This window comes from Sapajus apella, unplaced genomic scaffold (genome assembly GCF_009761245.1).
Source record: "Sapajus apella isolate SASKATOON/1434 unplaced genomic scaffold, GSC_monkey_1.0 scaffold58, whole genome shotgun sequence".
Classification (NCBI taxonomy): domain Eukaryota; kingdom Metazoa; phylum Chordata; class Mammalia; order Primates; family Cebidae; genus Sapajus; species Sapajus apella.
The window spans coordinates 10,124,346-10,149,275 of NW_022436998.1; the positions used below are offsets into that span (position 1 = coordinate 10,124,346).

Consider the following 24,930-nt stretch of genomic DNA (forward strand, 5'->3'; position numbering starts at 1 on the left):
CCCTTAATACTGGTTGGAGATACCATAGCCTGCCTTTGACGATACAAGTATTTTCAGTTCTGGGAGGAAAAATACAAGTAAGGTTCTGAACAGACAACCTCTTGCTTTTCTGAGCCCTGCCAATTAATGTAGCCATGGATTTATTTTTTAAGAACTTTGGTTTTGTGGCAAATTATAATCGTCTGTATAGCTAATAAAGATACATTAACAACATTATACATAAACTACATATTCATGTAATCTCCACCCTGAGAGAAATACCAGATAGTCTACCTAGTTTTCCTTTCACAGATATTATATTTTACTCTTTTAGACAGATGTTTATGGACTAATGAAAACCATAGCCCTAAGAATTAATTCAGGTTGGAAATACAGTCCACTTTGCAAACACTTTAGATGTCACTAATGAATGATAAATTCATAATGGATCATTGGGTACAACTTGTACATCGGGGGAAGGGGCACAAGTCCTTAACCTTCAAGGCCACATCAGTTTTGTTGTGTTGCACATCTACAACACAGTGTAGGACAATCAAAGTGCCTGTATTGTCTTCAGTATTCAGTGTGGACCAGCCATTTAAGTGATCACTAATACCTTATTTTCCCAATTCTTACCACTTATTAATTTCCTGATAATATTACTTTTGGGGTATTAAAGTATTATCTGATTGTTCAACTTTTACATACATTTAATGATGCCAGAATTGGGAGTTTGACCTCAACACTTTGCCTGTAATTGTACATACTATTGTCATGGAGTGTAATGAATCACCATGAAGATAATGGTGTACCATCAGAGTGGCGCCTACCCCATTCATAGTTAGGAGTAAGATATAGGCAGAGACCAGTTCTTTTGTGCTTATAGAAGTTTTCACTCTCTGAGAATGATGCATGCAAGATAATCTTGTCAATATTATGAAGTGCTATTAAAGCAATATATAAGCAATAAAATCTTCATATAAACTCATTTCATATTTATGTATGCAGTGCTCAACATGTTAATACAAAGTATATAATGCTTTGAGTTTTAGTTTAGCAGTAATGTTGAGCAGGTAAATGACATTTCAAGATAATACTATAATTTTAAAGATAATGTACTCTAATTTTAAAGTAGTGTTTTTTTTTAATTTCCCAGAAATAAGATAATAAAATTATAAACCCTCCAGTGGAGTATGAAGAATTTAGAAATTTGAACTTTTGAACTTCATTTCCTGTTAGAGTGAAGTTAAGAATGTAGTTTTCTTATCACTGTTTGACATACAGATTATGTTTGTGTGTGAAGGTACTATGACCTTCACAGAGTTTTTAGCATTTCTTAATTTTTATCATTCATGTCAATTTAGATAAATGTAGATGCAGAAGTATTTTTTTTACAGGAGAATTTATAAATGGTTTATTATCAATTTTTGGAGGTGAGAATATAATTTCACCACATAATAAGAAACTTAAATATTTGTTCAGTCAACAGTCCAGAAGCTTGCAGTGAAGGTCTTGTATGCTTGGGAATTGCAGTCTTAAGCTATTCAGTCTCTTCCTAAATACTCTTAGCATAACTGACTTTTACTTCTTTAATATCAGATATGTCTTGTTCACAACCATTTCCTCTGGGCAGTCATTCGGACTGCTTTCCTGTTTTCTGGCATATGCCATATTTTCTGCCTATGTTCATTAAGAATGGTCTTTCTAATGTGTTCAGTTACTGTCTGTTTATAGCATGTCTTCTAGGAGAACACATTACATTTATAGTATCACTTTCAGCAAAAGAACTCAGCTCTCTTTTTATATATGACTTACTCATTAAAGCTCTATGCAATGCTGTAAGACATCTAGGTAATCATCTTCATTTACAAAGCATGACTGTAAAATAAGGAGGTTGGTTTTACAAATTACCAGTGAAAATTAGTCCCATTGCTTTATGGTCACATTCCCAATTTACACTACTTTTGTCCTTGTGAGAAAGGCACCTGCTTTTTGGAATAGATTTGTACAAGTCACACACAAACTGATTTTTTAATATGCCAATAATATATAGTTGGTGCTTTAAATATTAGATATTTAATCTATTTAGCAATCTAAATGTCTCTTATACCAGCACACCATACTTGGGTAAAATACAGGAACAAAGATAAGAGAAACATAACCTCTGTCTTTTTGGATTATATCCTTTCTATATCAGTTATTATGTATATGTATAGTAAGCTCTATAATTGTCTATAAAAAATTAATAAATAGAATAGTCCTTACCTCTAGAGACTCACAGTCTACTGGGAAGGGCAATCATGTAAACTAATAACTCATAAGCAAAGCATGATCAGCAGGAGCTTAGTACATGGAGGAACGTGACTTCTTGCAGGAGATAGCATTTCTGAGGCAGAGGAAGAGTTAAAGCATCAACATAAATAACCTGATGCATTATGGAATATACAGAGTAAGATGAAACTATTGCAGAATCAAATGTTTATCAATAAATTAATATTCTTTAATAAAATAACCTTTCATTTGAACCCGAATTTATAATCTTCAAATTGCTTTCATGTTCATGGTATAATCTGGCCCTTAATAGCTACCCTGGGAGGTGAACATGAGGCATGATCCACTTTTTACAGGAAAGAAGACAAGAATAATGTATATAAGTGGTTTAAGTAAAGCCATTTCATCATTGAAAGAGCATTGTTATTGCCCAGAATTACTGATTTTTTAACTAGAAGCTTTTACTACCATTCTGGCTTTTAAAAATATTTAGATTCTTACCACCACCATCAACAACAACCACCCCCAAATCAAACAAGTGTTACTACCTTTGCTTTAAGAAACATTATTCTGGAATTCAAGAACCCGAATTAGAACTAATTGTAGAATAGATGTAATAATTGTCTGCTGTGTGCCTCTCTTTCTGTTATGTCTTCAGAGCCTCCACTTCCTCTAAACCTTTTTCTGCTCCTATTTAGTGGCAAAATGTCTGTGGAGAAAAGAAATCCGACAGTATAACGTGGTAGCTAAAAGCTAGAGCTCTAGAATTAGGCTTTCTGGCTTCAGATGTTACCTGTTGTGTGTGCTTAGTCATTTACTTAAAACTTTGTGAGGCTTGGTTTTCTTGTCTCTGAAATGATGATAATAATAGGGCAAGTGCCTCACAACGTGAAGATTAAACGAGTTAAAGCCCTCAAAATAGTGTCTCAAACATCATAGTTCAATAAACGTCATTAATGTTGTTATTGTTGGAATTATTAAAACGTGCTAGTAATAGTTCTCTTTATATATTGCTTCCAGCTATATGCATAGAAAAGGAAGGGAATGAAATGATTTTACTCTTTTCTTTTCCATTGCCAGGCCAAGAACTGACAGTGCAACCATTATTCCAATATAAGTAAGAGACAGAGGTCTTCAAATGACTTAAGTGATAGCTTCTATTAAATTTCTCTAGACCACTAAAGCTCTTAACTTTCTGATCTGTCATGAGAAGAGATGGGAAATAATTTTCAGTATCCCTCATGCTGAACCTCTGTGCACCTGATGTAGTCTGCTTTTATTTATCCATTTCTCTTTTAAATTGTGAAGCCCCACCTCTTAACCTCTCAATGGGAAATCGTTTTCAGTGCAAACTGCTGAATCATATCTAGTTTCTCTCCAGCCTTCTTAACCCACGGCACCTCAATTGAGCATAATAAAGACCTGGCGGTTGTCAAGTAGAATACAAAGGTTACCTCTCATTCCTTCTGTGTGGCAGTTCAGTTTTAAATCCGATGGCTGGATTGCCCAGGAAGGAGAAATGTAGTAGTTGTGAGAACCAATTTATGCTAAGACAAGAATGTGTGTTTAACAGGGTGTGTGTCTGTTCATAATGACATCCATACTACTCTCACAGCATTTTTGCCAGCTGCCTTGGCGCTATAAAAACAGGAAGCAGGCTTGGAGTGCTATGTAAACCAACTGAAAGAAAAAATAGAGACTAAGAGACGATTAAGCAAGAAATTAGGTGATAAACCCATTGCTCAGTCAACAGGGTCTTATTGTGAAAGGTGAGGAACCTAACTCCAAAGGGAAACCCCATGTAAGATGAAAACATTTCAAGAGCTTCCTACTGCCAAGCCACACAGAAATGAAATAGAATAGCTGTAGGGATCTTTGGGCAGCATTGCCATGTGTACCCATGGTGATTTATGCTATATTGGACACCTAGGGAAACCCTACTGTCTTAAGGCCTTGTGTCCTCTATAACTAAAGTGAGTAAGGACCTCAATACTGGTTGAAAAAGGAAGTGTGCTTCATTTAAACACAGCCTCTTCTCTAGCAGTACCCTACTTAGTTTATTATTAAATATGTAATTCTCATTTTATGTTTATTCTTCAAAACAATAAAAACTGACAAATTTATTAACTGTAATAAATAGTATTCATTTCTCATAAAATAAGTTCTTCAGATAACTAATGAATATCCAATCTAATAAACACTAATTGAGCATCAGTAGGTGTAGTAGCAATATACTGCAACTGCTGAAATAACCACATTACCGTTCCGATGGAGAAATTGCAAGTGGTAAAGCGTATCTCTACTTTGGCATATGCAAATAAAGTAAGATAAACATTACTTCATCTTATTATTGTAGAATATGTTTTCTTTTGTACATTGGTAATTATAACAAAATCTAGATTACATGAATAAAAAAATAAAAGTTTCTTTTTACACATCTTGGGAAATTAATTATAGAAATTTTATATATTAGCAATTAATTGAAATGCCTATTTCTACTACAAGTAGTGGAATTTAGTATCCTACCAGAAGATAAAATGTTAGTTTTTCCTCTAAACCTATGTGAGATTTTAGAATAAACACTATAAATCTAGAATGCACTGGACTTGTCTTTCCAAAGCTTAAGATAATTGGTGATAAAACAGCTCTTCCAAAAGTTAACACTTAGGTCACACTGCCTTTATGTTTTCTATGACACAAATATTACGTTTTTTTATCCCGGGTATTAATGGGTATATCACATTAGGCGAAAATCATCTGTTTTAAAAAAATCCAAAATATTTATGGGATATGGAAATATCTGATATCATTCTTGCCTCAAGGAATTTCTGTCTCCTCCTAAGTAAGAAGATAATTAACACATTTGAAAAGTAGCAAACAAAAGCTTATGCTATTGTGTTAAATTAAAAATTATGCAGAAGCATTCTCAGTAGTTCATCAGGAGAGAGGTCATTTGAAACTGATGGAGTAGAAGAGGCCCTGGGAAGTTATGCAGAACTGAAGCCAGGCGGTGGAGAATAGGTTGGGATTTAAATGAACAGATGGCGAAAGGCCATTCTGGGAAAAGGCCATTCCAGGCAAAGGTTACAACATAAAAGGCCACATGTCACAAGACACCGAAACAAGTTACCAGACTAAAGTGAAGTTCTATGGGGGGAGCAGAGAGAAATATTAGATAGTCAATCAGTAGAGTATAATTGTGTTATATTCTTTAAAAAGATTAGACTGGTCAAAAAAAAAAAAAAAGAGCTGTTTGGACATTAAGTAATGAAAGCATATAAACACAGACTCAGTTCTGAACTTCCATCCATGACATGAAAGAATGCATCATAAGGTGACCAGACAGGCTATTTTTAGGTGGCGCTGCTCCCAGAAATAGACATCATAATTTCTCTTCTGACAAAGGTAGGTTATTTTGTACAACAGTGCAGTCTGCATTCCTGAGATTTTCATGTAAACACTTTCAAAGAGGGATTCCTTCCATGAGAAAGAAAAATAGTCCCCTTGTGTATCTTAGTTATATAGAAATTAGTCATGTATTTTTATATAAAATGAAATTTATCTTGCTTTCTGGAAAAAATGTGAAACAGGTAATTCTGTATGTTTCAATATAGCTTATTGATTGCATACATTTAATTTATTGCTAATTAGTACTTGGTCCCTCAGTATTCCCCATTGCCATTGACGTGTACCACATGTTAGCTTCAACATTGAGCTATGAGGTCAGGAGCTTTTGTGAGCCAGGTAGTTTGTTTTTAGTCCCTAGCTCTAGCCCACTGCCTTTCACGTTCACACTGAGAGGGGGGAGATCATCACTACCCAAAAGAAGTTCAAACAAATAAGTTAAAACAAGAGGAGCCACTGTCTGGTCATCACTATGACCTTGGATGTCACATCCACATGAACAAAGCAGTTTAAATTTTTAATGTGATTGTTTTCCCTAAAGTAAGCTAACATAAGCAAAATCCAGTAAATACTTACTGAACTGACTTGGCTACAGTTGATATCCTTTTAGATTTGTGAAAATCTGAAACACAAGATAAATGTGAAATATAAGAATCATATGGGGGAAGAAATTACCTTTTTCTTTTTTCCTTAATTTGCTTTCATCTGAAAATGTCTTTATTTTGCCTTATTATTGAAAGATTCACTGACTTCTAGGTTGGTAGGTTCTCCCCTATATCCCTCCACCCCCATTCTCCCCACCGTCATTCCCACTCCCACAGCCCTGTCTCCCAGCACTTTTTCAGTATTTAAAAAAATATTTTAAATTGTTATATCTTTAGGGGGTACAAGTTGTTTTTGGTTAGATGGATAAATTGTATAGTTATCCTTTTTTTAACATCAGAAGAGATGAAGTTTAAGGATGGCATATATTAAGACATTAAGATCTGATTATAAGCCATTTTATTAATGTTTTCCAGTATGTAACAGTTTAAAGAAATTATAAAGTCATTCATCCCTATATTTTATAAGTATAACTGCAGTGCAAAACCTTTGATGAGTTAATTGGGCCAGAAGTCTGAAAGAGAGCTGAATTTTACAGTATGTGATCCTCTGTGTTTCATTTCAACTCATTTTAGATTTTCAGAGTCAATAAATGAAAGGAATTGAAATATAAACACTCAACTTCACCTATGTGGTTATATGTGTGCTTTAAGTATTTGAATAAATGAATTTATGTGAGATATTCATGTGCTCAATTGAAAATATGTAAACAAGTTTTCAAAGCTGATACACATAGTATTTCTTTATACAAGTGAGATTATGCATAGAAATTAAAGTGTTGGGTAAAGGATGAAAAATATTTGAATATTTGATGAAGAAAATAATTTGAAGTATATTATAGGTAATAAAATCCTGTAAGTACCATTTTTAATAATCACTGCAAAATAAAGTAAAGCTTATTTAGCATAAATATGGTAGGAGATAAATGTTTTGTTTAAGGAATGATAAGGCCTTTTGAATGAAAATGAATTAATGCTAATTCCTTATTAAGGGAAATTATAAATGTTCTTTATTTGTAAGTAACTTCTAGAAAATTGTTCAATCCTTTGTTCACAGTATAACTAAAAATAGAAAAGTATTAGGTTTTTTTTTCTGACTGTCCTCCAAACTGAAAGTTAAATGTCTTAAAAAATGAAAAAAAAAAAAAAAACTTATCTCCTCTACAAAAATACCTTTGTCATTTGATAAATTTAAATGTAATAATATAGATATTTGCTGACATTTTGGGTCACTAGCTGTAGAACTGATTTTAAGTCTGAAGGAAAGTTACAGAGCAAAGAAAATTATTGATATTTTTGATGAGGGGTTGAGGTAAATGAGGAAAGAAAAACAAGGATAAGAAGAAGAGAGACCCTCTCTTGATTGTCTGTCCATTGTGCAAACGGCAGATGGATTCTAATGAAAAGGCATATATAAAAATAAGCTACTTTTGTATCCTCCTTCTCAAAATGTTATACCTGACTCTATGTGTGTGTGAGTCTCTGTGTGTAGGTGGAGGAGCTATCTATGAATAGGAACTTTTATGAATGAAGCCTTTACCATGAAATGGAGTCACCACTACAACAGTGCTGTGCCTCTATGCCTCATGGCTGAAAAGCTTTCCAATTCTGACATCTCTGTTAAACTCACAATCTATCCTGTGCATTTTCGGGTCATTCAAACATGTGTCACTCAGGCTGTGACAAGTTCCTTTTATTCTTTTCTCTTGTATCCTATGAAACAAGGCAAATGCTATCGTTCATCCTTAAATTTCAGACGTTGGCCAAGGGGAAAAATAAATCATATGTCATTGTGCAGAGAAAAGTGAGAGAAATAGAGAAGTTATTGTGTTCCCTGCTTAAGTAAATAATAGAATTAGTATCTTTTTGTTATTTTTGTTGTTAAGAAATGTTGGGAAATATAACCCAACACTGATTTGTAGGATAGAAGCTTTCTGTTCACTTAAAGCATTTCATTTTCTTTTATGAATGTAGTAAGCTGGCTTCTCCCAGGCATGTGGGCACTTTAGTTGGCCATGTCCAAAAAGTTATCTGAGTCAGAGTAATAAATTTGCTTTATCTTTCACCATGGAAATAAAAATTCCTTAAATTCAAACAGGTAGATTTTTCCTAGTCCTGTTTTCATTCAGTTGATTTGGGACTACTAACTTAAAAACAGATTTAATTATGTATTCTAATAGTAAGATACCATATCTTGGAAATTAAATTTTTAATTTCCAAAGAATTTTCACATACACTATCTGATTTGATCTTACAATATCTGTTTCTTTAATATGAAGCTGGTTTTATTTCTTTTTTTTTTTGTTCTTTTTTGAGATGGAGTCTTGCCTTGTCACCCAGGCTGGAGTGCAGTGATGCGATCTCAGCTCGTTGAAACCTCTGCCTCCCAAGTTCAAGCAATTCTCCTGCCTCAGCCTCTTGAGTAGCTGGGATTACAGGCACACGCTGCCATGCCCAGCCAATTTTTATGTTTTTGGTAGAGATGGGGTTTCACCATGTTGGCCAAGCTGGTCTTAAACTCCTGATCTCAAGTGATTTGCTTGCCTCAGCTTCCCAAAGTGCTGGGATTACATGCATTAGCCACCATGACTGGACTGGTTTTATTCCCATAAGTAAGGAAAATGAGGCTTTAGGGTGTCATATAGACTTGCATACAATTGCAGCTGGTTTATTATTACAATATTTTAAGCCCCCCCCCCCCCCGCCCCCGCAGTATCCATGGGAATTGGTTCTAGGACCTGTCCTCACCAATCCCATTACCTGCTGTGGATACAAAAGTTTACAGATGCTCCATTCCCTAATATAAAATGGCATAGTATTTGCATATACACACATTCTCCCCTATATTTTAAATCATTTCTAAATTATTTACAATACCTAATACAATGCATATGTTATCTAATGAGCTGTTACACTGTATTGTTTAGGGAATAATGACAAGAAAAGTGTATGTATGTGTTCATCTCAAACACAGCCATCCATTTTGGTTGCGTGAATGTGGATGTAGAGCCCACAGATACAGAAAGCCAACTGTATCTATTATTTTGACAAGATAACTTTTAAAGAACTTTGTGTTAATTACGTACATTTTGTTTAAATTCATTCATGATCCTAATTTTTTAAAAATTAAGACTTTTAAATTTAGGTTTTTTGATAAACAAGTAAAAAATCATTAAAAATGACTTTTTAAAAATGTATCAATATTTCACAGAATTCAGAGTTTAAAAATCTAGTTTTTGGCTAACTGGAGAACTTTTATTGTAAATGAAAAGGTAAGCATAGAGAAATATGTTTTTGACATTAAATTCCTTAAAATGTAAAGGAACATATAGCTACCTGACAAATTAATACATAACTAGAAGTTGTAGATTTGAGAAATTATGAGTTCTTTCTCTTTATGAAAGTTCTTTAACAACTTCATTGAGGTATAATTTACATACCATAAAACTTTCCCATTCTCAGTGTATAATTCAGTGATTTTTAGAATTGTAATGACCATCACATAACTCAGTTTTAGAACATTCCTACCACTCCAGTAAGAATCCTTGTACCCATTTAGAAATACTCCATTCCCATCCTCAGGTACATTTTTTTTTTTTTTTTTTTTGAAATAGGGTCTTGCTCTGTCACCCAGGCTGGAGTGCAGTGGCTAGATCTCGGCTCACTCCAGCTCCCAGGCTCAAACAATCTCCCACCTCAGCCTCCTAGGTAGCCGGGACTGACTACAGGCCCACACCACCACACCCAGCTAATTTTTGTGTTTTTTGTAGATACACAGTTTTGCCATGTTGCCCATGGCTGGTCTCAAACTTGTGAGCTCAAGCAATCTACTCGTCTCAGCCTCCCAAAGTGCTGGCATTACAGGCGTAAGCCACCACACCTGGCCTCTCATCTACTTTCTGTCTCTTGAGATATACCTTTTCTGGTACATATATTTAGATGCTAAAATTTTGTGTTACACTACATTTTTTTTTAATTTTCTATGTGTATGATCTATTTTAGTAATCTAAATACCCAGTTATTTAATGTATAGTAACTTCATGCCTATTTCCTCTTGAATTTCATGGCAGTTTTATGGCTTCTGTACATGGTGCTTCAGCTTTGTTATTATACTCCACTGCCGCAGACCAGGATGCTTACATTGTTTTCTGAACATAGACTCGAAGTCCAATGTCTTACAGGGCTGTGAAGAGCTTTCTGGCAATAGGGAAGTATTGGAAAATGATGGAGATGGAACACCACAGTGCTTATGTATTTATAGAGCATCTAATGATTTGTTCACTGATGTTCTTGATTGTTGATGTGTTATTATAGACCTTTGGCCGATTTTGGTGAACCTGCCCTTTGGCACAGTTAATCTAGTAGGATAAAATATTCACAGTCTCTCAATCTAGGGCTTTCTCTGTCCCTCCCCCCACTTTGTTTGATACATAAACCCTTTTATTTAGTTTTCACAGGTAACCTATCAGGATATCCCTATATGATAGATGAAGAAATGAAAGCAGAGAGTAACTTGTCCAAGAGAACAAGCAAAAAAAAAAAAAAAAAAAAAAAGGTTGAGATTGAAACAAAAATCATTCAGATATCACACTAGTCACACTCTTAACCAGAGGATTAGCCTGGCCACCTGGAAGGTTAGGATAGTCTGCAAAAAGAAGACAAACCTGAGGAACATGCATAACTATCTAGGCTGGGAAGGATTCCTGGGCAAGAGAAAGAACAAAAATATGCATTCCTGTTCTCCTCTTTTGCTGATCTCTTTTTATACTCAAAAGTAATTTCATAGCTTTAACTGACTTGCTAAAATATCATCGTCATCATCTCAAATGAGCACACGTGGACTTGGAATAATTAATTTGGACAACAGGAAAAATAAAAAGCAAACTAAATGCCACCTTAACATTCTTCATGGATTAGATTTGTTAAAATATTTTTATAATAAAACATAATATCTTAGGCTCACCAAATACAAATTGCTATAACTTACTTAGAGATGATATTGAAAAAAAATTTTGTGGCCAGCGCTGAAAGAAGATGGTAGTGAGTGGTTCAGCCCCAGACGTAAATAGGTTGTTATGCTCTGTACAATTTCTCAAAATTTGCATTCATGGAATTCTAGTTGAACCGAAATCAGTTAGAAAGATTCAGACAATAATAATAAATATCTGTTACAATTTAAAAGAGACTTGGAAGTTTCTTCATGACTAGAGTTTTACTCATTGTAAAGGCAAGGTACGATGATTATTCAAAAGTTAAGCAGTTCAAAAAGTAAAAAGAGGTAAAAATCAACTAAAAATCTCCCTAAGGAAAAACCATTGTTAACCTATCAATGAACACATTTGTGATTGTGTCTTCATCAATTTATTTCACATATAGATGTGTGTATATATATATATACACAGACACACACACACTAACATACAAACACCTTGTGAGATCATAAAATGTATGCTGTCTTATAATCAATATCTTTTATTTATACATATGTTTTGGTTATTTTTTCATAATGTTAAACATAATTCTAAGTCATTTTTACAGTTGCATTGCATGAATATACCATAATTTATTTTGCAAACTCCTCCTCTTTCTAGAAATTTAGATTGTTTATAAATTTTTCCATTAGAAACAATGTTGAATTGAACATTCTTGAATGATCATAAATAAGGTGGTTTGTCAGAAGATTTCTGATGAATATGTTACTTGGGTTTTATGCAAATAATTAACTTCAACATTCTTGACTGTCTCTATTGAGTTAGCTCAACCAGTGGTCCTCAGGAACCCCGAATATTTTGGTTAGGATCCTGGGTTCTGTGAGTCTTGTGTCATTCCAGTTTAAATTGGAAGTGGAGGTTCTAAGGGCCCTGCCTCTAAGGAACTCATGAGTCTTGTACAGAGTGCAAAGAAGGAAGATGATTGTAGACCTAAGAACTGCTTCCCTGCAAAGTAAAGGCAAAGCAGAAAGCCTCAGTAGGTTAGCAGTATAGTTCTATAAACTTTTTGTAATTAATACTTTTTAAATTGGCAGCTAGTAAGCCTGACTCCCAGGAACTTCTGTAGCTTTTACCTATCTCTCATGGCATCTGCCACCCACCAGCTCTCATTACGCTCTTCCTACTCCACTTGGCTTCTCCTTGTAGTATTCAAGCAATCAGGTACCCTAAACCCTTAACACATTGAGGTCCCTGGAAGTGCCTAGGAAAACGTCAGTGAGGACTTGGCTGTTCTCCCAAATCACATGCCTCGCACAAGTTAAACTTAAAGGTAGTAGACATATTGTTCAGTTTATCTCACAGTCCATGAGTTAGCCAATTCCATTAAACTCTGATTTGTAAAGTATCAATTGTTGATTTAATTGTTTTTGTATTCAGCTGAAGCGAAGTAGTATATACTGGAAATAGCTTGGGCCAAAAAACACCTGAATATGAATCCAGTTCTGCCACTTGATAACTCTGTAACTTTGGGAAAGATATGAACCGTTTTGGGAAATCAGTTTGTTCCTCTGAAAAAGCAACATTAGATTTGCCCTGTTCAGTAGAGATTGCTGGGTACAAGCAGAGAGTCTGTCAATGAATGACCATTTGGTGGCAGGTTCTCATTTAGGATCACAATAACTGTGGTATCTAGTATTATCGTTAGCCATAAATAGGACTCAGAGCAGTTAAGCAACTAGCCCAAGAGACACTAGTTGCTTATACTGAGAGATACTAAGTAGAGTCAGAATTCAAGTCCAGACCTGTGACCATAAAGGCTGAATTCTTTCCTCTGACCCTGTGTACAAGCATGAAAAAATCTGCATTATCATCACTAAAGAGAATAATTTTCACAGTAGGCATTTTTGAACTACACAAGACTCCTCACTGGTTAAACTGGGTATGGCTCTGAAGAGGGAATATGACTGTACTCCTTATTCTCTGAATTGTAGTACTCTAATGTAGCTCATTTTCATGCCATCTTCCCCTAGCTGCCCAGATTTCTTTTAGAAGTGAGTTTTCACATTTTGCATTTTATTATGAATTGCGACTGAATTTACTTGTATCACACTAATCTGTCATCTTTGAGTTTCACAGACAGGGCAGAGAGCCTTTGGCTGTTAAAGGCATTTTCAAATACCCATTTTTCCCTCTACCTGTCATACAGATTCTCAGATTCTGGCAGCTAACTGAGGCCCATTTATTTTCAGTATTTTCATGCTCCCTCCTAAGGAACTTGCCACATTAATGTCCTCTCAGCTCGAACTCAATCTGTACATGTGTGCAGGAACAAGACACTTAAGAACTTCACTATCCCTGATGATGAAGCAGTAAATAATTAACAACTAAAGAGGGGACAGCCATACTTCAAGTGAAAAGCAGAAACAGCATGCCATGTTATTTCCCCAAGGTTTCATTACCTCCAAATAATGTGGCTGTTTTGTATCATATTGAGGATTCTGCTGCTTGAGAGCACTAGATGATGACACCCTTATATTGCTTTTAAGTAATTAGCTCTATTATCTCTCTTGTTTTTTTTACAAGTCACCTTGTTGAAATTTCTTGTAAAACAATAATTAGCATCCTGTCTGAGGTATGGCATTTGGAAGTCCCTTGCCTCCTTTGGAGCCACTGAAAGCCATGTGAGCTACAAGAGAGGCATGGCACACTGAAAGATATTAAATCTCAAGGCCTTCCCGGTTAGTAGAGAGTAAAGTTTGAGGTCAAACGAACTGAAGCCATCATGCATGCTTAAGAAGAAAAGCAAACCGTTTTCAAAATCTGTTGAAAAAAAATCTTGTTACATTATTTTTTTTCCTCTTTAAACTATAGAGAGGGAAAATTCCGCAAAGTTAAAAAGAGGAAATGAATACAGCCAGTACTGAAGAAATAACAGTCTGCAGTCTCAGCAGAGACTAAGGTTCACCACTCAAGTTAAAAACTCTAGAAATGTTTGTAGACTAGAACTAAGAAGGAAGAACATAAAGGTCTGTATGACCCTATTTTTGGCCATCTTTACTTAAATAAAACTGGAAGTTAATTTTTTCTACTTTTTTGATTGAAGAAGAAAAACCATAAATTGTATTCAAATATATGCTAAGAAATGAAATAATAAAACTATAACGAAGTACATTTTCCCTCTTCTAGTCCACATATGAACAAAATTAATTTGGAATTGAGTTAGTTAAAATTCAGCCAGTAACAGAGCATGAGACTGGATGATAGGTGTGAGCCCTGGATATTAAACCCAGCTCTAGCAAGGATTTCCTGTGTGTGTGACTTGGGTGGGGGCTGAGGTTCATTTAAGTGCTCCATGTACCTGTTAATTTTGAAATAATAATGTACTCTTATAAGTCTGTGGGCTTTTTCTTAGTACCTTCTCTCTTTCTTTAAGGTCCAGTTGAAAAGTGAAGAATCTAAAACGTTTGCAATGAAGATTCTCAAGAAACGTCACATTGTGGACACAAGACAGCAGGAGCACATCCGCTCAGAGAAGCAGATCATGCAGGGAGCTCATTCCGACTTCATAGTGAGGTAAAGGCCCCATCCCAGGGACAGATGTACCCAACTCCAAGTGGCAAATCCACCACAAAACCCTCTGCCACTTGCGCTTGCTGTTAATACATTTCATATATACAAAGAAACTTATTTTTAATCTAACCTTAAGAAAGTTGTTTGATTTTTAAAAATAAACTTCTGATTCTATTCTTCCTTTTAAAGAGAATCAGTATCTGAAAACAATGTGTTTTTCCCAAAAGAGGTGCCAGAATTTCTAACATTACATTTTTATCCTTTTTAAAACCCCCAAACTCTACATAGACCTCTGATGCTTAAAAGACAAAATATCTAAAATCAAACTATTTAACCTTTAATTATCTGAACATTTTTTGAAGATCTAAAAAAATGAAATGACAGCTGACCATTCCACCTCAGTACTAATAAATGGATAATGAGGAGATTTTTATATGCAGAAGCAGCTTTTTATAGTGAATTTTCCAATGACACTTACTGAGAACAGGATGTAATTTAACAGGATGAATTTAAGCGAGTAGCACATGAAATTTATACATGTCTGAATTTATAAAGTTCAAACCACTTTATATCCATTTTCATTACATGTTGATGATGACTAAATGTTACCCCAAGAGTCCATGCTTGAAACATCACCCAAATTGGAATGGAAAGAATCTCTAGAAGCCCTCTTTGTCCATAATCATTAGGATTAATCCATTTCAAGGGAGAGATTAGCACCCTAGTTTCTCCTATTAAAATCCTTATTCATGAGCCATTGGCTTCTTTTCCCTATGTGGGCTTAGATCTCTCTCATTCTGACAAAATTTTGAGCTTGGCAAATCAAAACTATAATCTGGGTCCCCCCAAAATTGCACACTTGTAAAAGACAGTAATGTTTATAACCTTTGTTTTCTTCTTTGCAATTTACAGACTGTACAGAACATTCAAGGACAGCAAATATTTGTATATGTTGATGGAAGCTTGTCTAGGTGGAGAGCTCTGGACCATTCTCAGGGATAGGTAGGAGATTTAAGAAATTTCTGTGACGTCTCTAAGAACATAGTTGCCCATGTTGGTCTATAGAAGGGTTAATATAATAAAGTATAATGATCATATTTATACTTTAATATCCTTATATTTCAATATTTAAAGTAAGTACAGAGCATAACCCACCATATGCATATAATAAAACTCACTTTGTAACTAACAATGCAGGCTGAGTCTATCATAAAAGTGGTACTTAGCAAAGTGAATATATGACCTTAGTTTAGCATAAATGTTAGAATTAGATAAGCCTGCAGCTGGAATTCAATTCATTGCCTTAGCAGGAGAATTATAGTTATTTTATAATTACAATTTGAATTAACTATCTATTTAATTGCTCTACTCTTTTTCCAGATAGGCAGTTTGCCTTTTTGTGACACTGGGAATTTTTTCCATAGTAATGTTTCCCTCTACCTTTACATTGTTCTTTGGTTTCAAAATTAACATAGGTTTCCAGTCATGTTTTTATCCCTTGGCTAGTCTCAGGAAAAAGAAAAGAATCCACTTATAAGTAATATTTAATGTAAATAATCTGATTTAGACTTACCTTCTTACCCTTCCAGGACAAGGAAAGTTTGTCTAGATGGTGCTTGTTTGTTTTAATCATGCAAATTCATTGTGTCTTAACTTTCCATCTCATATTTAGATAACTAGCAAATTAAATAATTATCTTCTAATGTAATTTATCCTATAAAATGTCTTAGGCCTGTAATCCCAGCACTTTGGGAGGCCAAGGCGGGTAGATCACCTGAGGTCAGGAGTTTGAGGCCACCCTGACCAACAAGGTGAAACCCGTCTCTACTAAAACTACAAAAATTAGCAAGGCATGGTGGCACGTACCCATAGTCCCAACTACTCGGGAGACTGAGACAGGAGAATTGCTTGAACCTAGGAGGCAGAGGTTGCAGTGAGCCAAGGTTGCACCACTGCACTCCAGCCTGGGTGATGGAGAAAGACTCCATCTCAAAAAAAAAAAAAAAAAAGAAAAGAAAAGAAAGAAAAAGGGCTCAGGAGATCATTATCTACCCTGTGCTTTTTAAAAACATACTTTTATTTTCCTGTGAATAATGTTTTGATTATTTTCTATGAATGGTTTATTGCTCATTCAAAAGTCATCTGTATTCCTCTGAACACTCACCTTTAGACACCTATATTTTTCTTATTTGTTTGAGTCCTGCCCCCCAGACTCTCCTTCATGGGGTAGCATCCTTCTGAAACTTAGCCATAGGTAGTCCTGATATATATAATCATGTAATGTGTTTACATTTGTTACTTTGTAGAGATCCCAGAAAAAAACAAGTGGTTTCTTATAAACTGTTGATTAAAATTGTCATTCCTAATGGTGTTCTTATGGTACCTTCATTTTTTTTTTTTTTTTTTTTTTTTTTTTTGAGATGGAGTCTTGCTCTGTTACCAGGCTGGAGTGCAGTGGCGCAATCTTGGCTCACTGCAACGTCTGCCTCCTGGGTTCAAGCGATTCTTCTGCCTCAGCCTCCCAAGTAGCTGTGACCATAGGCGTGTGCCACCATGCCCAGCTAATTTGTTTGTATTTTTAGTAGAGATGGGGTTTCACCGTGTTGGCCAGGATGATCTTGATCTCTTGATCTCGTGATCCGCCCGCCTCGGCCTTCCAAAGTGCTGGAATTACAGGCATGAGCCACTGCACCCGGCTGGTACCTTCATATTTTTGTACAACATGCCCTTTCACCTGTTAGTCCCGTGACCTTACTTATATATGTCATGGATTTCTTGTTACCACATTGTATCCTATTGCATCAGTATTTTATTTCATTTCTTAAAATTAAACTTAAAAAAGCATAAAAAAGAATGTATCATGTTGGCATTAGGAGATAAGGTTAACATCTATACTAAGCTATTATATAATAGCATATATATTATGTATTATTGCTACTTAATATGTAAATACAGATTATATCCCAGGCATTGTGATAGAGGCTGGGTATCCAGTAATAAACCAAACAGATGTGGTCTGTCTTCTCAGAATATATAGTTTGTTGAACAAAGTTAATATTTTAATGTGTGAGTTAATATTTGGCATATCTAATGTGTTTCTACTGTATTATATTTGACTTGATATTTCAATCCACTGATTTATTTGAAGTCTTCTACCTTTTTTCTAATTAGAATAGAAGAAGATTTACAGGTGGAATTAAACAAGAAAGTAATAATAAGCCACAAAGGGAGGCAACCAACTATCCTCTCATAGCTTACTTATTTTATTTCACTTTTTCATAAGTTATTGGGGTACAGGTGGTATTTGGTTACATAAGTAAGTTCTTCAGTGGTGATTTGTGAGATTTTGGTTTACCTATCACCCAAGCAGTATACACTCCACCATATTTGTAGTCTTCTATCCCTTGACCCCCTCCCACTCTTGCCCCCAATTTCCCAAACTCCATTGCATCACACTTATGCCTTTGGGCCCTCATAGCTTAGCTCTCACATATCAGTGAGAACATACGATGTTTGGTTTTCCATTCCTGAGTTACTTCACTTAGAATAATAGTCTCCAATCTCATCTTTTTCCCTGCAAGTGCTGTTAATTCATTCCTTTTATGGCTCCGTTGTAGTCCATCATTTGCACACACACACACACACACACACACACACACACACACACTTTCTTTATCCTCTCGTTGATTGACGGGCATTTGGGTTGGTTCCATGATTTTGCAATTGTGAATAGTGAATTGTGCTGCTATAAACATGGGTGTTCATGTAACTTTTGTGAATAATGACTTCTTTTCCTCTGGGTAGGTACCCATAGTGAGATTCGTGGATCAAATGGTAGTTCTACTTTTATTTATTTAAGGAATCTCTACACTGTTTGCCATAGCAGCTGTAGTAGTTTACATTCCCTCCAGCAGTGTAGAAGTGCTCTCTGTTCACTGCATCCACCTCAGCATCTACGGTTTTTTGTTTTGTTTTGTTTTGATTCTGCCTATTCTTGCAGGAGTGAGGTGGTATCACCTTGTGCTTTTGATTTGCATTTCTCTGATCGTTCGTGATGTTGAGCATGTTTTCATACATTTCTTGGCCGTTTGTATATCTTCTTTTGAGAATTGTCTATTTCATGTCCTTAGCCCACTGGGATTATTTGTTTTTTTCTTACTGATTTGTTTGAGTTTGTTGTAGATTTTGGATATTGGTCCTTTGTCAGATGTATAGATTGTGAAGATTTTCTCCCACACTGTGGGTTGTCTGTTTACTCTGCTGACTGTTTCTTTTGCCGTACTAAAACTCTTTGGTTTAGTTAGGTCCCACTTATTTATCTTTGTTTTTATTGCATTTGCTTTTGGTTTCTTAGTCATGAAATCCTTGCCTACGCCAATGTCTAGAAGGGTTTTTCCAATGCCATCTTCTAGAATTTTTATAGTTTCAAGTCTTAGGTTTAAGTCCTTAATCCATCTTGAGTTGATGTTTGTCTAAGGTGAGAGATGAGGATCCAGTTTCATTCTCCTACATGTGGGCAGCCAATTATCCCAGCACCATTTGTTGAAAAGGGTGTCCTTTCCCCACTTTATGTTTTTGTCTGCTTTGTCAAGGATCAGTTGGCTGTAAATATTTGGGTTCATTTCTGGATTCTCTATTTTGTTCCATTGGTCTAGGTGCCTATTTTTGTACCAGCACTATGCTGTTTGGTGACTATGGCCTTATAGTATAGTTTGAAATCAGGTAGTGTGATGCCTCCAGATTTGTTCTTTTTGCTTTATCTTGCTTTGGCTATGCAGGCTTTTTTTTGGTTCCATATGAATTTTATAATTGTTTTTTTTCTAATTCTGTGAAGAATGATGGTGGTATTTTGATGGAGATTGCATTGAATTGAATTTGTAGATTGCTTTTGGCAACATGGTTATTTTTACAATATTGATTCTACCCATCCATGAGCATAGGATATTTGTGTCGCTTGTTTGTGTTATCAGTGATTTCTTTCAGCAGCATTTTGTAGTGTTCCTTGTAGAAGTCTTTCAACTCTTTGCTTTGGTATACTCCTAAGTTGTTTTTTGTTTTGTTTTGTTTTGTTTTTGTTTTTGTTTTGCAGCTATTGTAAAAAAAAGAGGGGTTGAGTTCTTGATTTGATTCTCCTCTTGGTCACTGTTAGTGTATAGAAGAGCTACTGATTCGTGTTCATTAATGTTGTATCCAGAAATGTTGCTGAATTCTTTTATCAGTTCTATGAGCTTTCTGGAGGAGTCCTTAGGGTTTTCAAGGTAAACTATCATTTTCTCAGCAAACAGTGACAGTTTGACTTCCTCTTTACCAATTTGGATGCCCTTTATTTCTTTCTCTTGTGTGATTGCACTGGCTAGGAATTCCAGTACTATGTTGAAGAGAAGTGGTGAGAGTGGGCATACTTGTCTTCTTCCAGTTCTCAGAGGGAAAGCTTTCAACTTTTTCCCATTCAGTATGTTGTCTGCGGGTTTGTCATAGGTGGCTTTTATTACATTATGTTCCTTGTATGCCGATTTTGCTAAAAGTTTTAGTCATAAAGGGATGCTGAATTTTGTTGAATTCTTTTTCTGCCACTATTGAAATGATCATGTGATTTTTCTTTCTAATTATGTTTATGTGGTATAACAGATCTATTGATTTTTATCTGTTAAACCATCCCTGTATCCCTGGTATTAAACCCACTTGATCATGGTGGATTATTTTTTTGATATGTTGTTGGATTCAGTTAGCAAGTATTTTCTTAAATATTTCAGCATCTTTGTTCATCAAGGATATTGGTCTGCAGTTTTCTTTTTTGTTTATGTCTTTTCCTGGTTTTGGTATTAGGGTGACACTGGCTTCATAGAATGAATTACGGAGGGTTCCTTCTTTATCTTGTGGGACAGTGTCAAAAGGATTGGTACAAATTCTTCCTTGAATGTCTGATAGAATTCTGCCATGAACCCATCTGGTCCTGGACTTTTCTTTGTTGGTAATTTTTAAATTACCACTTCAATCTCACTGCTTGTTGTTGGTCTGTTTAGGGTATGTCATTATTCTTCATTTAAGCTAGGAGGGTTGTATTTTTTCAGGAATTTATCCATCTCTTCTAAGTTTTCTAGTTTATGTGCATAAAGTTGTCTGTAATAGCCTTGAATTATCTTTTTTATTTCACTGGTGTCAGTTGTAATATCTCCTGTTTTGTTTCTTAGTGAGTTTATTTGGATTTTCTCTCTTCTTTTCTTGTTTAATCTTGCCAACGGTCTATCAATTTTATTAATCTTTTCAAAGAACCAGCTTTTTGTTTCATTTATGTATATTTTGTTTCAATTTCATTTAGTTCTGCTCTGATCTTGGTTATTTCCTTTCTTCTTCTGGGTTTGGGTTTCATTTGTTCTTGTTTCTCTAGTTCCTTGAGGCATGACCTTAGAGTGTCAGTTTGTGCCCTTTCAGTCTTTTTGATGTAGGCATTTAGGGCTATGAACTTTCCCCTTAGAACCACCTTTGCTGTATCCTAGAGGTTTTGATAGGTTGTGTCATTATTGTCGTCCAGTTCAAAGTATTTTTAAATTTCCATCTTGATTTCATTTATGACACAATGCTCATTCAAAAGTGGCTACTTACTTTCCATCTACTTTCATGGTTTTGAAGGTTACTTTTGAAGTTGATTTCCAGTTTTATTCCACTGCAGTCTGAGATAGAGCTTGATATAGTTTCAATTTTCTTAAATTTATTGAGGCCCATTTTATGATCTATCATATGGTCTATCTTGGAGAAAGTTCGATGCACTGTTGAATACAACATGTATTCTGCAGTTGTTGGATGAAATGTTCTGTATATTTCTGTTATCTCTAGCAAGACTGGGAAAGTTTTCCTTGATTATTCCACTAAATGAATTTTCTAAGCTTTTAGAATTCTCTTCTTCCTCAGGAAAACTGATTATTCTTAGGTTTGGTCATTTAATATAATCCCAGACTTCTTGGAGGCTTTGTTCATGTTGCTTATTCTTTTTTCTTTGCCTTTGTTGGATTGGATTAATTCGAAGACCTTGTTTCTGAGCTCTGAATTTCTTTCTTCTACTTGGTCAATTCTATACCTGAGACTTACCAGTGTATTTTGCATTTCTAAAAGTGTGTCCAAAGTTCCCTGAATTTTTTATTTTTTTTTCTTTAAGCTATCTGTTTCCTTGAATATTTCTCCGTTCACTTCTTGTATCACATTTTGGATTTCCTTGCACTGGGCTTTGCCTTTCTCTGGTCCCTCACTGATTAGCTTAATAACCATCCTCCTGAATTCTTTTTCACATAAATCAGGGATTTGTTCTTGGTTTGGAGCCATTGCTTGTGAACTAGTGTGATTTTGGGAGGATGTTGAAGAGCTTTGTTTTGCCATATTACCAGAGTTGGTTTTCCAGTTCCTTCCCATTTGTGTAGGCTCTGTCATAGGGAAGGTCTGAAGGCTGTTGTTCAGATTCTTTTGAAGGTCTCTGTCATAGGGCTGAAGACTATTGTTCAGATTCTTTTGTCCCACAGGGTGTTCCCTTGATGTAGCACTCTCCCCTTTTTCCTATGGATGTGGCTTACTTTGAGCCGAACTGCAGTGATCGTTGTCTGTCTTCTGGGTCTAGCCATCTAGCAAGCCTACCTGGCTCTGGGCTGGTACTTGGGGTTGTCTGCACAGAGTCCTGTGATGTGAACCATCTGTGGGTCTCTGAGTCTTAGATACCAGTGCTGTTCTGGTAGAGGTGGCAGGGAGTACAATGGACCCCATCAAGGTTCTTAGCTTTGGTGGTTTAATATTCTATTTATGTGCTAGTTGGCCTTCTGCCAGGAGGTAGCACATTCCAGAGAGCATCAGCTGTGGTATTATGGGGAGAAACTGGTGGTGCACAGGGCCCTAGAACTCCCAGTTTATATGCCCTTTGCCTTCCACTACCAGTGTGGATAGGGAACGAGCATCAGTTGGGGAAGAATGGCTGAGCTCAGACTCTCCTTGGGCAGGTCTTGCTGCGGCTGCTTTGGGGGATGGAGGTAGGATTCCCAGGTCACTGGAGTTGTGTACCTAAAAGGATTATGGTTGCCTCTGCTGACTCATGCAGGTCCTCAGGAAAGTGGGGGAAAAGCTGACAGTCACAGGCCTTACCCAGCTCCCACGCAAATTGAAGGGCCAGTCTCACTCCCACTGTGCCACCCCCAATGGCCCCCAGACCATTTCCAGATGGAGAGTGATAGGGGCAAAAACCTGGCCCAGGCTATCTGCCACCAGTTTCAAAAGAAAAGGGCTTGGTTCTTCCCCAGCTTGTGAAGTCTGCACAGCAGATTTGCACCATCCCTTGAGTTCTGGACAGGAGGCTTCTCACACAGTTCTAATTGTTACAGAGTTCAGCTAGAGATTTGCTTCTCCCTGTGTAGCTTTACCCCCTGCTCCTCTCCCGTTGGATCTCTGTGGTGCCAGGCACAAATGGCCTGGTAGGGGACCCAGCAAGCTCTTAGGTCCTTTCTGCTGCTCCTTCTACCCGTGTATTTCACTCGGCTGTCCAAACTGACTCAGCTGCAGGTAAAGTCGGACACTTTTCCCACAAACAAACTTTCCGCTTCTCTAGTGGGGGTGTGTGTTCAGGAGAGGAGGGTCTCCCTTTCCCAATTCTGCACTTGAGGCACTAACAGTTCTGGCGGGTGTGGGGAGGTGGTTCCTGGGTCCTGCAGGAGTAGTCTGCTTCCTTCAGTGTGTCCGTGGTCCTCTTGGGATTGCTGGTTTGTTCTTGCAGTCCATCTGAAGCTAAAATTCACAATGCAAGCCACCCCCCCGACTACTCTATCATAGCTGCAATCTAGTCCTGCCTCCCATCTGCCATGATTTCTCTAATATCCTCTCATAGCTTTTAAATCTTTTAATAACATCCTTAACCAGAACAACAATAACAAAACTCAATCTAAAGTCCACCCATGAGGCATCAAACATGCACAGGCATTAATTTTCAACTTACTTTTGAAAGTACTATTTCATAATTTACCTCATTTCACATTTGGTTTGTACTGCCAGCCAAGGCTTCTGAGTGAGGCATGTCTTGATGTCTCAGGGTAGCCAACATTTGCTATTAAGAAGCAGCTTACTTTGGGAGGAGTAAAGGGAGGGAAAGTATCAATGGATTTCTCTACTTCCACTGGGTTGCCTTTTGATCCTTACATTGTTCCTCCCTTTTATCACACTTGGATTTGAGGTACACAATTCCTGAGCCCCCTGATATACTTAATACTCCATGAAGAGTTATGACCTAGAGAAATAGTGGCTATCTGCTTGTTCCTAAAAATTCAGATGTAATGAATTAACCATTATATGTAAAAATCATCTCAGAATAATTATCCCTGTCCAACACTCTTTCTTGTGTAGGCATGTAGACTTATTGTTTTTATTCTAAGTGATTTTTCTTTTTCCTTCTCAAAAAAATTACCAGGAAAAAAACCATCATTTTAGACATTTAGGCTCCAATTAATATTGCCAGTGACCAGCTTTCTGTTTGTTTAAATTGGGGCTAAAAATCTTAAAGATTAATTGTTAGAAATAAATGAAATTGTGCCAAGGGAAAGATTATGCTGTTATGCTATTAATCACAGTGTATATGAAAATATCTGTCATCAAAAACTCTGTCAATGTATTCAGTTTTTCTCTTGTGTCAGAGGACAGAAGCAATAATGGAAAAGCTATTCTGAAAGTATACAAGAAATTTACTTAGGCTGGTCTGAAGAAAGGCTTCCATGACCTTATTCATTACTGACATGGATATACCTCTGAGCCCCCAAGATTTAGCACAGGCAGTCTCTGATGGCAACCCAGACATTCTCCTTCTGTCACCTCATAGCTGAGATGACCATTCCCTGCTTCTTATTCTTTCTTCTCATCAGCATAGAAAAGAAGCCCAGAGGCTGAGTGCCAAGGCTCACACCTGTAATCCCAGCATTTTGGGAGGCTGAGGCAGGTGAATGACCTGAAATCAGGAGTATGAGACCAGCCTGGCCAATATGGTGAAACCCCATCTCTAATAAAAATACAAAAAAATTAGCTGAGCATGGTGGTGGGCACCTGTAATCCCAGCTACCCACGAGGCTGAGGCAGGAGAATTGCTTGAATCTGGAAGGCAGAGGTTGCAGTAAGTTGAGATTTTGTCACTGAACTCCAGCCTGTGCAACAAGAGT

At 36.3% G+C, this 24,930-nt stretch overlaps 1 protein-coding gene across 6 annotated transcripts in view; it reads left to right on the plus strand.

The window, feature by feature from the left end:
* Positions 1 to 24,930, plus strand: part of PRKG1 (protein kinase cGMP-dependent 1) — a 1,332,247-nt gene that overhangs the window by 1,286,147 nt on the left and 21,170 nt on the right. For all 6 annotated transcript variants that reach the window (XM_032245676.1, XM_032245675.1, XM_032245677.1 and 3 more), the window contains 2 exons: positions 14,622 to 14,761; positions 15,671 to 15,760. In XM_032245676.1, the coding sequence (XP_032101567.1) occupies positions 14,622 to 14,761; positions 15,671 to 15,760 (230 nt within the window). The remainder of the gene's footprint in view (positions 1 to 14,621; positions 14,762 to 15,670; positions 15,761 to 24,930) is intronic.